The 15,709-nt window shown below is 42.2% G+C and overlaps 1 protein-coding gene across 1 annotated transcript in view; it reads left to right on the plus strand.

Annotated features, from left to right (window-relative positions):
- The first annotated feature begins 12,912 nt into the window (after positions 1 to 12,912).
- Grm7 (glutamate metabotropic receptor 7) overlaps positions 12,913 to 15,709 on the plus strand; it is an 897,218-nt gene continuing 894,421 nt past the window's right edge. The window contains exon 1 of the mRNA XM_052174477.1: positions 12,913 to 13,431. Coding sequence (XP_052030437.1) covers positions 12,913 to 13,431 — 519 coding nt within the window. The remainder of the gene's footprint in view (positions 13,432 to 15,709) is intronic.

Raw genomic sequence — 15,709 nt, forward strand, 5'->3', positions numbered from 1 at the left:
CTCATTGAATATTCTATCTTCAGGTCAATTAATTAATATTCTTTTTAATTGTATCTGCAAAAGACTTTTCCCCATATAATTTTAAAGATTGGAGAAAAATTAGCATTATATCTAACTTGCAATTGTATTGTACTTGTGGGCTGGTTCCAAGTTGATCATTCCAAAGTCTGTTTTATTAAGTAGATTTTTTTTTTACCTATTTTATAAATGACCCCACAATATTTATCAAATCCTTATAATCAAAGCACATATCTTTCATAGTGGAGCAATTGCATCTTATTTCCATTCATTAAAGGTCATTGTCCTTGGGGTTAGTGATGTCAGCTGGTTGGTAGAATGCTTTCCCAGATTCAAAACAATGGGATTTCCAGCACTGAATAAAACCAGTTAAGTTAGGATATTGTAATACCTGGGAAAAGGAAAATGGTCATCTTCATCCATGAAGAGATTTGAGGGACACATTGAGCCACATAAGTTAAAAGTCAAAAGCAAGAGAAAGAAAAAATTCTTGATGATTTTCTCTTAGCAATAGTGAAACTACATCAACTTAGTCCTTTCCTAATGGTTACAAAGATTTTGAGCATGTTTAGCATTACCATTAAATAATATTTTGAGTATTATTCAAGATTTATTATTTCTGGATAGTCAGAATTTGAATGTCTCCAAGAACTGTCTGTGTTCTCCAGCCATTCCCTAAAGTTTGTCTCCCATCACCCTGGGTTTCTAGCTCTTCAAGCTGTTTTCATATACAATGCTTAGCAAAAAGTCAGAGAAGTTCGATGCAAATTTTGGAAGAGGGAAGAGAGACAGAAAGATCTGGAGAGAGAAAGATAGAGGGAGAATGAGAGTGAGAAAGAAAGGGAGAGTGGGAGTCAGAAAGTAAAGGGGAACAAGAGATTGGTTGTGTGTATGGTTTCTAGATGTCCTGGAAGGCTGGTCTCTCTCCTGTCAAATTAATTCATGTACCATGCTCAGCATATCTCTAAAATGTTGCACCAGGCAGGAAAGCAATGCCGTTCACTGGACTCACCTCATATGTTCCTCTTCTTGGAGTATCACAGTCCTGAGAAGCTCCATATCAAATATCTCTGTAGCTTCTTTTATTCTGATTTCCTGCTTGACAGCAAGTGACAGGATAAATCTATGACCAATTAAGCTATCGTGGCTAGAGCAGATGTATTAAGTAAATTGTGATTGGGTGAATTAAGGTCCACAAAAAATTCTTGCTGTTCTCTCTCCCAGAAATTAGCCTAGATAGATGATATTCCACATGTCCTCAAACATAGATAAATAGTGACAGGTGATCAATGGCCACTGAGTGAAGGAGAATCAATTTTCTATAAAAATTACTTCCTGAACAGGTTGTCCTATACCAAATCATCAGTCCTAGGCACAAGTACATACAAACTCATGTATATACATTTAACAATGCTAAATAAATTACAGATGATGAATTTTGGAGGAAGTCATGGAAGGCATTTGAGGAGGGATGGATTCATGCAACAATATCAAAGAAAAAATCCTAAATTTTAGAGGGGAAGGTATGAGATGAGTTGGAATGAAGAGAGATAAGGTAGGGTAGGTACTATAAATGAAGAACTAGTGTGTGAAATTCTAAAAATTATATAAAATTCTTTAAAAATGAAAAAGAATAAAATTGATTGGAACTCAATTTTCTTGGTTTACATATACCTTTTGCGAGGCAAAGTTATAAGGTGTGATCTGAGTGACTTCAGATTGAAATTGTAGAATATATAATGAAGACTAAGTTCACTACAAAATTGGCATCATATTTGCCTATCCAATTTAAATGTGGATAGGAATTTGAAGATTAGAGATATAAAGCAGAGAGGTAAGCTTCTAAAAAATCATACAAGATGAAGTTAAAATTATAATTTGAATTTTCAATAAATCATGAATATTAACCAATGTTGCAGACATTCTCCTTTGATTTACTAAAAAAGACGACACAGAGAAAGGCCTAATGTTTTGATCATGCAAAAAATAGACATATAAAACCATGAGTAGCTATATTAAAAGGCACAAAGTTAATTCAGAATGACAAGTTTGGAAATTGCAAAGAAAGGGCTATTATTTTGAATTCCATTTTTTTTATTGCCATCATTATTTCAAATGTGACCACAATATTTGTATCATTTTCATCCACTTCACTCACTCCCAACATTTTCCTTGTTCCCTGACTCTCAATAAAGTTAATGACCTCTTCTTCTATAACTATTGTTACACGTACGTATATGTGTTACCTCTCTTTCTGTTTTTTTAAGGATTTATTTTTTTTTATTTATTATATGTAAGTCCATTGATGCTGTCTTCAGACACTCCAGAAGAGGGGTCACGTCTCATTATTGTGGGGTCATGTTGAGCCATCCTGTGGTTGCTGGGATTTGAACTCAGGACCTTCTGAAGAGCAGTCAGTACTCTTAACCGCTGAGCCATCTGTTTCTGTCAGTCTCTCTATCAATGTCTCTGTCTCTGTTTCTGTCTCTCTGTCTCTGTCTCTCTGTCTCTGTCTCTCTGTCTCTTTCTCTCTCTCTGTGTGTGTGTGTGTGTGTGTGTGTGTGTGTGTGTGTGTGTGAGAGAGAGAGAGAGAGAGAGAGAGAGAGAGAGAGAGAGAGAGAAAGAGAGAGAGAGACCAATAAGCCCATTTTATATTGCCTGTGTTTAGAACTGACCGCCTGGGTTAGATAATATGTAAAGAGACTCATAAACCAAGGCTTTTATTCAAAAGTAATGCTAACTAAATCGATTCATAATCATAAAGGAAACTATCCCTTAGTACGTGGTAGGTAAAGTATTAGATTTGAGCTTCATATAAACAAAGTTTGAACTTTGTACTTTTGATGCTTTAACAGTGGTTGACTGAGGCACATTAGTAAATCACAACAGGATCTGGTGCACAGGAACAGGCCTGAACACGACAAGCAGTTTGTTCCAGGCCTTATGTCACAAGTGCATGCACCACCAAAGGAAAACTGAGAGGGAGGAGACATACAACTTTTTTGTTGTTGTTGTTGTTTTGTTTTTTTTTTAAATGCAGCCCTGGCTAGTCTAGAACTCACGACAGTACAGACCGCTTTTAATTCATCTTCCTGTTTCTGTTTCCAAAATGTTGAGATTACTGCTGATGGTCACCATACCCAGATGCATACATAGAACTTTAGATAACTGGGACTTATGATTTACTAAGTATGTCATTTTTCTGGTTCTTAAAGGAGTAAAAGTACTATAAATATCCATTCCTATGGATCTGCATTTTGCTGCTGGTGATGGAGATGTTTTGTTGTTTGTTGTGAAACAAAGCTCCTCTAAACATCTCTTACTAATTTGGAGCATTCTATATAGGAAAAAGCTAGCATTAAATACAGTGTTTCTCCTGACTGTGTGTCCACTGCCCAGGGCATTGTTTCTGCTTTTACATAAAAAAGCAATGGAAGGATAAAAGGATCCTTAAGAGCTTGCTGACAAGTTAGCAGAAGTAAATTGAAGTTCTCTGGATTCAATGAGAGACACCTTTCTCTAAACGAATGAATGAATGGATGGATGGATGGATGAATAAGTAAATACATAAATAAATACATAAATAAATAAATACATAAATAAGGTAGATGATGATTGACTAAGGTGCCTGAACCTCTCTCTATATACATGTGTATATAACCTTGCATGTTTGTTAAGATCATGCATGCGCATGCACACATGCACACACACACACACACACACACACACACACACACACACTCATGATTTTGATAAAACCATGGCTGCAGGTACATGTGGGTATAAACTTTGTCTTTCTAACCTGGACGAAGCAAGTCATTTCAAGCACTGACTTTGAAGGTATGCATTCAGGGTTCATGCGAAGGTCCATCACTTGATTCGAGGAACATAAAGGCTTTAGGGAGAATGTTCAAATGGCTCCATTACCCTTAAGCCAGCAGATCTCAAAAATTTAAGGCTCATATAATCTAATTCTTTCATTGCCTTCCCTATTCTTACCCCTACCACACCTCTCCTCTACTTCCTTTCTCTTCCTTCCTTTCCCTTTCTCTTTTGTCCCTTTTTCTCCCCTCTTCTCTTCTTCTCTCCCTGTTTTTCCTTTCTTCTCCTTTCTATAAGCTCTGCATTTACCACAACTTTCTCCTTCTTTGTCAGATGTGGGATTTCTGTTTCACTCAGGCTGAACTGAGTGAGATTAGATGAGCCTTAATAGAACAGAAACCCTCCTACCTGCGTGTCCTGAGTACTTGGGATCACAGTTATAGACCACCATGCTTGGCTTCTGGAGTGGTTGTGACTATACGACTTATTACCTATACTTAGCCTTTACTATGTTTTATTTTATTTTCCAATGAAATGATCATTTTGTGTTTGCTCTTGTCATCTCAATGTCTGTAGTGATCTGTAGAGCTGACATGAAGGCCACTTTATTCTATTATCACCAAGTTTAAGACTTTCAATAATTCCTTCTCACAGAAGTCTAATAGTCAGTGGTGATTGACTAAGGTGCCCACTGATGAAAAACCTGTACCTCCATATACATGTGCAAATAATCTTGCATGTTTGCTAAAATCATGCACACACACACACACACACACACACACACACAAACCTCTTATAGATTTAATTCCCTGCTTATCTTCAAACCATAACTGTCTAAATAAACACTGCTGATTATGCAAGAACAAACTCAAAATAGCTTTCCAAAAGATGGGGCTGCCAAACGAGGTAGAATATATGTATAACTTCTTCAATTGGTAGGTAGAGACAGGAGGATTAGGAACTAAAGATTATCATTCTTAACACAGCAAATTCAAGGCCAGTCTGAGATATATGAAAACCTACATCAAATAAAACAAACAAACAAACAAACAAATGAAACAACTTACCCTCAAAAAATGATAGAAGTTAGTGCCCAAGAAGATGAATTATTCAATGGTGAGTGGAGCTTGACACTTGGCTGAACTCAACTTTTCAAGTGGCCTTGCTGCTCCTCTAATCTTTGTTCTACATCTAAATCTGCTTTCTTCTGTGGTCTCATTGAATTCTCTGACATTTTTTCATATTGTGAAAATGAAGCTTTTGGAAAGTGATTATCCCATGCACTACCAACTTAAGAAGTCATTGAAGAGATTTGGGAAATAGGGTGGGATATAAATGCTTCCAGGCTGGTTTGACTGGAAACTAAAAGAGAGAAAAAAAATGTTTACTTGACAAGTAAAAAGTCAGTCATGTTGCTCTCTTATTTGTGGGACATAAAACCATTCCAGGAAGCTTGGTAAGGTAGAGTAGGAGAAGACCAGGAGACTCAGTAGGCACACACCTGAGGCAAAGGAATCTCCCAGCTCCCTGCCAGACTCCTGACTTGGAACACTTGCCAATCTTTTCACATTAAAAAAAAAAATGAGTCCTAGGTCACATAGGCCCAGAACAGAGTTCTCTATGCTAATGAGGTACCTAGAGGCCAGAAAGGCTTAGCTAATGAGCTTCCCCTTCCAGACATTTCTCCCCACCAAAAGTAATCTCATACCCACCCTGTGATGTGGGGTTTGGTTTTATGCATCCACTTTCAGCCATGAGAATAAACTGTTTAGAAGCATGGGCTGTCTCTTTTCACCAAGATCCACTGTGGGGAGTCATGGAGAAGGACTTCCCCAACAGAGCTGCAAACTGATCTCCTGTTGAAGGCCTCTCTGAGCTCCCAGCCACAAGGACCACCAAGCCTGGTGCTTCCAAGCTAAGGAGAATCATCTCAACTGGGACAAGTGAGGAAGTCTCCCTTTCTGCCCCTAGCCCCAGGCTAGATGCTGTTTCCAGGCCTGAGACCCTCCAACCAGCTCAAGCTTTCCCACATCTCAAACTGTACTTTCCTATCCCCAGAGTGGTATCTCAGCTCTTCTCTACAGCCGAGCACCCACACAGGTGGCAGGTGGCGTAGGGTAAGCTCCGTCAAACTCCCAACATGCAGACTCTGACCAACATCCCTACACTTATTCATATCTATGGAATGGATACATGCTTAAGGTCAACAAAGTATGATAGGGAAGAAAGGCCTGGCATTGCCCAATGAATCATCTTCATTCCTGTGATTTTTCTCTTAATTAATCTCATGCTCTTATTCAAAGGGCAGGTGAAGAATGTTTTTCATCTCCAGGAAAAGGAGAAATGAGTCGCATCACTGAGATTAGGAAGAAAAAATAAAACCGTGGACAGTATTCAACCCTAAAACAAATATACTCATACAATTAGTTTGTTAAGGCTGACATAATTTTTAAATATGTTTTTATTTATTTTCATTTTATGTATATGAGAATTTTGCCTGTGTGTATGTATGTGCATTATGTGCTTGGCTCTAAGAATGTTCATAAAAGATCATCAGATCCATGGAACTAAAGTTGCAGATGGTTGTGAGCCATCAGATGACCAGATAGGTGCTAGAAGCCTAACACAGACCCCCTCAGAGAGCAGGGACTGTTTTTTTGCTACTGAGCTATTCCTTCTGTCCTCAGACCAAGTTTTTATTTTTAATTAGTTTTTTCATTATTTTCAATTTATATATATATATATATATATATTCATATATATACATATACATACACACAGACGTGCATATACACACATGCATATACACACACATCTGTGTGCATGTACAAAGCAAAGTGAGTACAGGTGTCCAGAGTTCATAACAGGAAGCTACAGTTGGTTATGAAACACTGGAAATGAGTGCTGGAAACTAAACTTGAGTCCTCTACAGGAGAAGGACTACATGCACTTAAACATTAAGCCACCTCCTCAGCCTTAATAATGTCATAATTTTAGGTATATCATGTATTTGGTTTCAAGTAGGAGAAATTTCAAATAAATACATCTAAACAATGAGATTTTATAGTGTATGTAATGACACAGAAAAATATGGAACACTGGGTTTCTTTTGCCCTATATCTTCAGGTAGCTAGTGAAGAGGCTCCAGTGATCCTGGATGGCATATATACAAACAAACACATCAAAGCACAGAACCCAAGAAATTCTTCTAAAATGTTTCCTGTGTGTCACTTACTTGAATTCCTGAAGCAAAATAGGCCCTAAAAAGGAAGATAAGACTATCAAGTAATTTTTGACCTAGGCTGCAGAGGCTTTTATTATGTATATTTGTGCAATACCAGATATTTTAGGAATAAAAAAGAAATATTAGGAATAGATGATAGTTAAGTGACATATCTACCAAAAAGAAAAAATCTCAGAACAGTAGAACACAAAATATAATAATGTCTTTTTCTCCAGGGAAAAGTGACCCTGTTGAATAATATAGTTAGTGTCACTGTCCATTTTAAAAACACTGGGTTTTTGATAGAATTCACTAGGTGAATTTTTATTTATTTTCATTTTATGTATATGAGAATTTTGCATCTGTGTATATGCGCATCACGTGTCTGGTTCTAAGAAAGTTCAGCATAGCTCATCAGAATCCATGGAACTAAAATTTCAGATGGTTGTGAGCATAGAAGTATGACGTTCAATCCCACCACTGTATATAAGCATGGTGAGTTTATCTTCATACTCACCATGCTTAGGAGGTAAAAGGGCAAGAAGGTCAATGTTAGCTTTGGAAAAATTAACATTTATGAGATACTATCTCAAAAAAATCCCAAACATGTGGCTGCATATATGTATGAAGAAAGGAATGATATTTAGAATGTTTTAGCTTAAGAAATGCTATTTAGGGATGGAGAGATGCATCAACAGCTAAAAGGACTTGCTGCTCTTGAAGGTGACTCAAGTTCAGATTCCAGCAGTTACATTAGGAACCTTATGGTCCAGTTCCAGTTCCAGATCCAGTGAATCCAGTTCCAGAACTGACAACTTCGTCTAGGCCCTACCTATACATAAATATGTACACATATAAAAAAAGAAGAAGTAGTAATCAATATTAGCATGCTGTCTTACAAATTAGATTTAAATATATACAGAAGAGATATTGGGGTTTTGGCTCAACAGCTAAGAGTTTTTGCTGATCCTGAGGAGGTGTGGGTCCTAGTACCCATGTTGGGTGACTCCCAATTGTCTGCACTGGCAGCTACCAAAGAAAACAATGCCCTCTTCTGGCCTGCATACACACACACATGTGCAAACAGACAAAAGTTAAAAGTAGAAAGAGATTTCCCACATAGTATGATAGAAAGTGGTATCCTAGAAAAAAACAGATGAAATTGAGGCAGGAGAGATGGCTCAGTGCTTAGAGCACTGTATGCCCTTGCAGAAAACTAGAGAGTTTTTGCTCTTGTTTGTTTGTTTTCTCATCACCAATGTGGTGGCTCACTGCCACTCATAACTCCAGTTCCAAGATATCCAGTGTTCTTCCCTGGCTTCTTGGTACTGCATACATATGGGCAAAACTCAAATATATAAAATAAAAACTTAAAATCTAAAAAAAAAAAAATACTGGAGCTAAACCTTTTAGTAAAATTGAACAAAAATAGAAAGGAACTCTTACGTTCCGTTAGCTATTTTTTATGAGGCCATGAGTAGAGAGGGAGGATTGAACAGAAAGAAGCCTGCAGATATGTTTCATAATGCATCATCTTTGTGGCTAAAGCTAGATTCTTCTTCAGTTACACCTGTCCTTAGAATAATTGTTATCCCAGTTCTACCTGAACAATTCCTACAGGGAGATTTTAATTTATAATCCAATGAAAAAAACAGAATGCCTACTATAAAGAGCTAGGTTCTCCACTGTGGCTTCACATATAAAAACAAATGTGATGCTGTGGGTTCTAAATGCATAGTGATTCTAAAATCTTAGTATCACGTGTAGTTTCTCTGGTGATATAATTTACTTTCTACATAGTTCAGAGATGCTTTTGTACTTTCTACAAAAAGGAGCTCAGTGTCTCTTACCTTGTGCAGGCAGCCTATGGCCACAGGCTCGGTCCAAAAGCGAGGTCTTAACTCCAGAAGAATCAATCTATACTTTCACGAAGTTGAACAAGTGCGTAAGGTAAGGCTCTTTCAGACTCCCATTTTTTCTAAACAAAAAATATTTTGAAGAACCTTTATTATCCATTATATTCCATAAGCCGTGCATAATGACTAAGAGCTGAGCAATTTATGTGCTCTGTCCATTTGATAAAGACAACTCAGAGTGAACCAGTTCTGATTCACTTCAGTATATGAGTGAAGCCTAGACACAGACATCATTGGAAACATTGTCCTGGGTGAAGAGAAAAACAACACTCCAGCTCTTACCCTTAAGGATCTTACAACTTGGCAGAGAAATCAGACATATACACAAATGGCTTACTACAAAGGATATAATACTGGCTGCCAGATGTTTAGGAAGAATGCACAGAGAGAACAGGGCTCTTAGCCAGGGTTACTGTTACTGTGATGAAACACCATGACTGAAAGCAACTTGGGGAAGAAAATGTTTTTTTGGCTTATACTTCTCCATTGTAGTTCATCACTGAAGAAAGTTAACACAAGAACTTAAAACCATGCAGAAAGTTAGAGGTCAGAGCTGATGAAGAGGCCATGGAGGAGTGCTAATTACTTCCTTGCTTCTCATAGCTTGCTCAGCCTACCTTCTTATAAAACTGAGGACCACATACTGAAGGATAACTCCACCCACTATGGGCTTGGCACTCCCACACCAATCACTTTATTAAGAACATGTTTTTATAGCAATGCTTGTCTCCTCCCCAATCTTATGGAGCCAGTTTCTCAATTGACACTCTCTCCTGTGCAGTGACTCTAGCTTGTGCCACATTGGCATAAAACTAGCCAGTACAAGAGAGCACCCACTGAAGGGGGCAGCATTTCACAGATGGCTTGAAGATATTCATGGGACTATCATGGGATGGGAAAAGGGAATGCGAGAGAATGGATGAACACATGTGCAGGTGAAAACTAGTGATTACTTCTACCTCATCTCTGGGTACTATTTGGTAGCAACTTTCTAAAGCATAGCATGAAATTCAAAATAAAAGAAGGATTCCATATTCACTAAAGACAGCCCAAGCTGCTGGTATTTAAAATCAGGGGTCCTTGTTCTCATGCCCTGCTATATTTCTTTCACTTTCAATTTTTCATTTTTTCTTTTTTTTTCATTTGTGACAATTCTATATTGACAGAATTCCTATCTTATCTATTTCATTCAGCATTCTGATGTAGTGCTTTACAATAGAAGAGTGACAAGACTGCTTTTGACTTCACACAATAGGAAAAAAAAAACACCATATAAGTGGTAAATCCTAGAAGCATTCCTTCAGGTATGCCTGAACATGGGGGAGGGGGTAAGTCTCAAGTAATTTATGGAGATGGCTTTCTATCTGTCCCCCTCTATGAGTTTTTCTAGTCTACTCATTTGCCTGACTATCTCTCTGTCTCTTTCTTTTCCTCCTTTCTCTTCCCCATCCATATCATCTCAGTCTATATCCACTCTATCACAGCCCTCTCCATCCCTGTCTTCATTTCTCTCTGCCTCAATCTGGAGTTCAAACACAGAGCACATCCTCAATTCACAGACTGGCTGCAAACTAGAGGGGCCACCATGGCACAGAATCATGCTGGGTGTACATTGGAGTAGTAAAGGCATCAAGACTGTGGGTGACTGATAAGCATATTGTATATAATTTGCATATGAATCACAGTACAGTTTCCTGGAAGATGACAGTAAAATATCTTGTACTTAGAAAATCAGAAGAGCATAACAGTTTTCCAAAAGAGAGACATGAAGGGATTGAGCAGAGGGTGTATTTATTTCCCCAACTCTACAGAGACGTGACCAGGTTCAGGGATAACCCCACCTCCAGCCCCAGTCTCTGGCCTCTGGCCTCACTTCCCCACCAAAGACAAGCATGAGTTCTCCCAGACTCTGGTGGACCTTTATTCTCTCTTTTGACTATGACTAGAAGGATCACATGAACTAATAAGCCACACCTACATTATAGGAAGGGGGCTCAGTTCTCAAACCATAAGCACTGAAGTAGAGCAGAACATATCCCAAATGAAAGTGCTGGGCTATTCATATGCGGAAGAAGAGCAGACTTTAGAGGGCATACCTGACCTAACACATAAAGTCCTCAGTGCCAGTGAAGGCTGGAGATGGGTTCTGAAGATTTTTGTCCTGGTTCCCTATGCATAAAACAACAAAGAATATTGGCCTAAAAAGAGCACCGTAGCCAAAGGGACATGGCCTATTTTAACAAAGGAGTTTAGTTAAAAGACAACTTGGAGGACATCCAACTCAATCTCATCATTTTCCAAATGGGAAACTAAAACTCAGACAGAGGCTCTGAAATGCCAAGGACACACAGGTAGTTGGTGGCAGAGGCCATACGAGAGAGCTATATATTATGTCCAATAATAGTTTCTCCATCAACACCAGAAATTGCATTCTTGTTTTTGGCTTTCTCTCTACCACCCTCAAATCTGTCCAGTACAGCTTTAAGACACTCCAGCAGAAAACATCACCAAGAGTTGAGTTAAGGTCCCAGAGAAAAGTTAAATTCCCCTATAACAGGGCTAAGGACACTTGTTGCATTAATGGGCTGAGTTTCAGTGGGAGTGCTTTCCCATCGCAGTGAACTTGCAGGAGCATTCAGGCTTTGATGCCCAAATCCCATGGCAGTAAAGGGGAAAAAAATACAATCCTCATTTTTGAAGAGCCTTCTCCAGCTCCCTTTTCTTCCTTTACCCTTGCTGCTTTCCTGCTGTTTGTTAGGTAAAGGAAGACTGTCAACCCAGGAGTATCTCTGATAATAGGTGGGAGGGAGCAGCACACCTGTCAAAGCCACACAGGAAAGTGCTGGAGGAGTTCTTTTCTTCTGTTGCTGCAAAGGAAAGAAAAGGCACTGACTGCCCTGACTGAATCTGTGGTTTCTTCTGCAGATCTGCTGAAGAATCTGGTTAGTTTGGCCAGCCTTGTCCCTTAGGAAGATCAAGGGTGGGGCGCCACCTTAGATTTCCTCTTGGCTTCAGCTTCCTTCCAAGATAGAGTGCCTACTACAGAAGAAGCCTCTGGTTAAGGACTTTAGTCAAGAATCGGGTTCCAGAATGTACTGTATTTTTTCTGAGCATAGCTAGCACACGAGGGCTAGCTTTAGAAACTGGAATCTCCTCTCCTCCCGCCCCCTTTTACCGGCTGCTCCACTTCTGGACTTCCTAGCTTTCTGCTAGAGCTGACAGTCAAAGATCAGACTCAGGGGCTCCCCATCTGTCAGCACCAATATCGCGGCTCATCCCAAGTGGATATCCGCAGTTCCTAGAACATGGGCGTGGGTGTTGGTGGACCTGGGCTTTCCATCCCAGAGTTGGGGACAAGAGCTTAGCCCTTACTAGTATCCTGAAATCCACAGATTCCCTGGGGACGTCCTGAAGAGGCAACCTCTAGGCTCCCGGGCCACCCACCCATTCTTCCACCCGCCCCCCCTTACCTCAGCACGCAGCCCCTCCCTGCGTGATGATGCAAACCGGTGGGGAGGGCGGGCGCTGGGAAGGGTGGGGAGAGATGGATAGCAAGCAAGGGAGGGAGAGAGGGAGTGGGAGGAGGAGGAGGAGGAGGAGAGGGAGCCCAACGACCATTTAAAGCGATAGCAATCCCTGCCCTCTCCCCAGTGCTTGGCTGTTGGAGAGCGCGAGCGGCAAGCTAGGGAGCGGGGAGCGCAAGCTGGTGCGCGGGCCAGCGGAGCCACAGTGCCAGGTGCCAAAGACTGGCTGACGCCCTGGGACCCCCTCACCCTCTCCCGCTGCACCTCCTCGGTCTCCTCCACCCTCTGTGCCTACAGAAGTCCCCGGGCTTCCCCGAAAGGAGCTCACCTCGAGAAGCCCGGACCTGGGAGAGCCCACGAGCATCCCCTCCAGCGCCGCCGCCGCTACCGCAGCAGCATCCGGAGCGGCATGGTCCAGCTGGGGAAGCTGCTCCGCGTCCTGACTTTGATGAAGTTCCCCTGCTGCGTGCTGGAGGTGCTCCTGTGCGTGCTGGCGGCGGCGGCGCGCGGCCAGGAGATGTACGCCCCGCACTCGATCCGGATCGAGGGGGACGTCACCCTTGGGGGGCTGTTCCCAGTGCACGCCAAGGGTCCCAGCGGAGTGCCCTGCGGCGACATCAAGAGGGAGAATGGGATCCACAGGCTGGAAGCTATGCTTTATGCCCTGGACCAGATCAACAGCGATCCCAACCTGCTGCCCAATGTAACGTTAGGCGCGCGGATCCTGGACACTTGTTCCAGGGACACTTATGCGCTCGAACAGTCGCTCACTTTCGTCCAGGCGCTTATCCAGAAGGACACCTCCGACGTGCGCTGCACCAACGGAGAGCCCCCGGTTTTCGTCAAGCCAGAGAAAGTAGTTGGAGTGATTGGGGCTTCGGGGAGCTCCGTCTCCATCATGGTAGCCAACATCTTGAGGCTTTTCCAGGTAGGGGGGCGCTCCCTTTGGGGAGGAGCATTCTGTGGCTCCCTGCGCTCTAGCCTTAAAAGCTGGTTTGGACTTCATGGGTTGCAGGGGTCAGGCCAGCACTCCGACATTTCTACCCTGGAGATCCTGCCGAGTCCCTCCCACCCCACCCAAGGAGGTATCTTCCTTGCTTAGTTTACTCCTCTTTTATGTCTTTCCCTGTCCACGCTCCACTCCATACGGCATGACTCCCCGGATTTATGGTCCCATTTACAAGAAGCAATCTTCGGAAAAACAAGGCGATGATTTAAATGGTTTGCATTAGAGTGAAATATGGTTCGGAAACAGGCTTGTAAAAGTGCCTGGGCTCCTAGGGGAGCAGGTTAGGCACAAGGAATATGAAAAATTAGAAGATGCTTTGAAAATGGCATTTCTCAACTCCCCAGCTTCCCATGCCCAGGCACTTAGGAAATCTCGACTCCATGGAAATATTCTGGAAGACCTCAAGAAGCCCCTTCTTCAAATGAGGGTCGGGGTTTACCGGCATGTGGATGAAAATTGCCCATCTCTTTTGGGTTGAATTTATGACCTGTAGCCTGTCTCCATCAGAGGCCTGGGGGTCCCCGCCCCACTGGGGAGACCCCGCCTGCTGACGTGATGCCCCTGAGTTGTGCACTGCCTAAATTGCATTTGCAGTCCGGCCAGTGGCAGGAGCTGGGCGATCAGCTAGCTTTCTGCTGCCACTTCAGACCTCAGCTGGGGATGAGCTCATGCTAACTGCGAAATAAAATCGCTTTCACTGACTGCTCCCTGCGCTCCTAGTCCCCCTCCCTCACTAATGCAGTCCCACACCCAGAATCCCAGGCTCTGAGCTGGGAAATTTAGCCTGCTCTACCCAGGAACAGTGGGTGTGCTAAAGCAGGATATGCAGGTCTCATGCCCTGGGTTCAAAAACAGAAGGAAGGCAGATCTAGGGCTCATGAGCAGTGGGTACAACTACAGTGCTCTGCCTTTGGTCTCTGGGTCTCTGTCACCTCCTTGTCTGCACTAGGTAGAAATGGATAGCTTTGAGGGTTAGAAATTGAGTTGGGGGAAGGCATAAGAGAGTCCTTATGCTTCTCTTTCTGTATCCTTGGTTGGTTTCCCCTTCTCATAGGCATTTCTCAACCTCTGTTTCCTTCCTCATACTCAAGTTCTTGCCTCAAGTCAGTTTGGGTACGGGTACAACTTTCTTTACCCAGGGCTTGCTCCCTGTTTGGTGGTACCCACATCCAGCCAACCTTAGCTGTGCATGATGGTCTCTGCAGGATTGCGCTGCCCAAGTCTAAGAAGGGACTCTTGCTCACATGCTTTCCCTGAGGATAGGAGTTTTATGAAGGATCTGCTGGTGATGGCCAGGCCAGTTGAGGACCTGCATCATCTCCAGGAGAGGGAACTTTGTGCTCAAACAGCAGAGGTGCTCACTTGAAGCTAGTGAGTCCCTTCTGGTCAAGGGAGCACACCAATGGCTCCAGACTGTGTCTGCCTGGAGACTTCTTGCAGCTTGCACTCTCCTAAAGTGATTTGAGAGCAGACTTCACTCTAGTTTGCTTGAATTCTCAACCAGCCTGGGCTTTTGCCATCAAAATTAAAAAGATTTTTGTTCCCCACTGAGCTTGAAGTTTGGGAACTTGGGGTGGGGGAGCTGAAGCTGCAGAAAGAATAAAGGGATGAGTTGATACAATACCTGAGGAGTGTGTGTGTGTGTGTGTGTGTGTGTGTGTGTGTGTGTTGCATGCGTTGGTGGTTTTCTCTCAAGCCTTGAGGGGTGAACTGCTCATTCTACATTGAGCATTTTAATATTATTTCTGTGCCTGGGTTTCTCCTGAATGGGAGCATGGACATTACCCCAGATAAGCCTATGTCTGTGAAAAAGAGTGAAATATCCGAGTTAAAAAAAGTCATTGCAAATGAAGCTATGGGCAGCATGCAAAGGGCTGCAGGGGAGCAGATTCCTCCTCCAGTAGCATTTAAAACTGAGGCAACTTCCAAAGAAACAACTGTCTGGTCCTCTACTTCCTTGCCCTCCTTCCCTGGGCTGAGGGATGGAAGCTAGTGCCAGCATGAGCAATGTGGGTTGGGACTAAAACCATTCAGAGAAAACACTGTCATTTTGCTCTAATTTGCAAATTGCAGCTATTCATGTTGGATTGTACAGCAGAGGCAAAAGAGGCCATGATTCTCACCTGCAGTCACTGAGAAGAGGCTGGGAGTGGGTGAGATGCTCTAACTTGTGGCTTGGGCAGAACAGTATGCATCC

This window comes from Apodemus sylvaticus, chromosome 2 (assembly GCF_947179515.1).
Source record: "Apodemus sylvaticus chromosome 2, mApoSyl1.1, whole genome shotgun sequence".
NCBI classification, from domain to species: Eukaryota; Metazoa; Chordata; class Mammalia; order Rodentia; family Muridae; genus Apodemus; species Apodemus sylvaticus.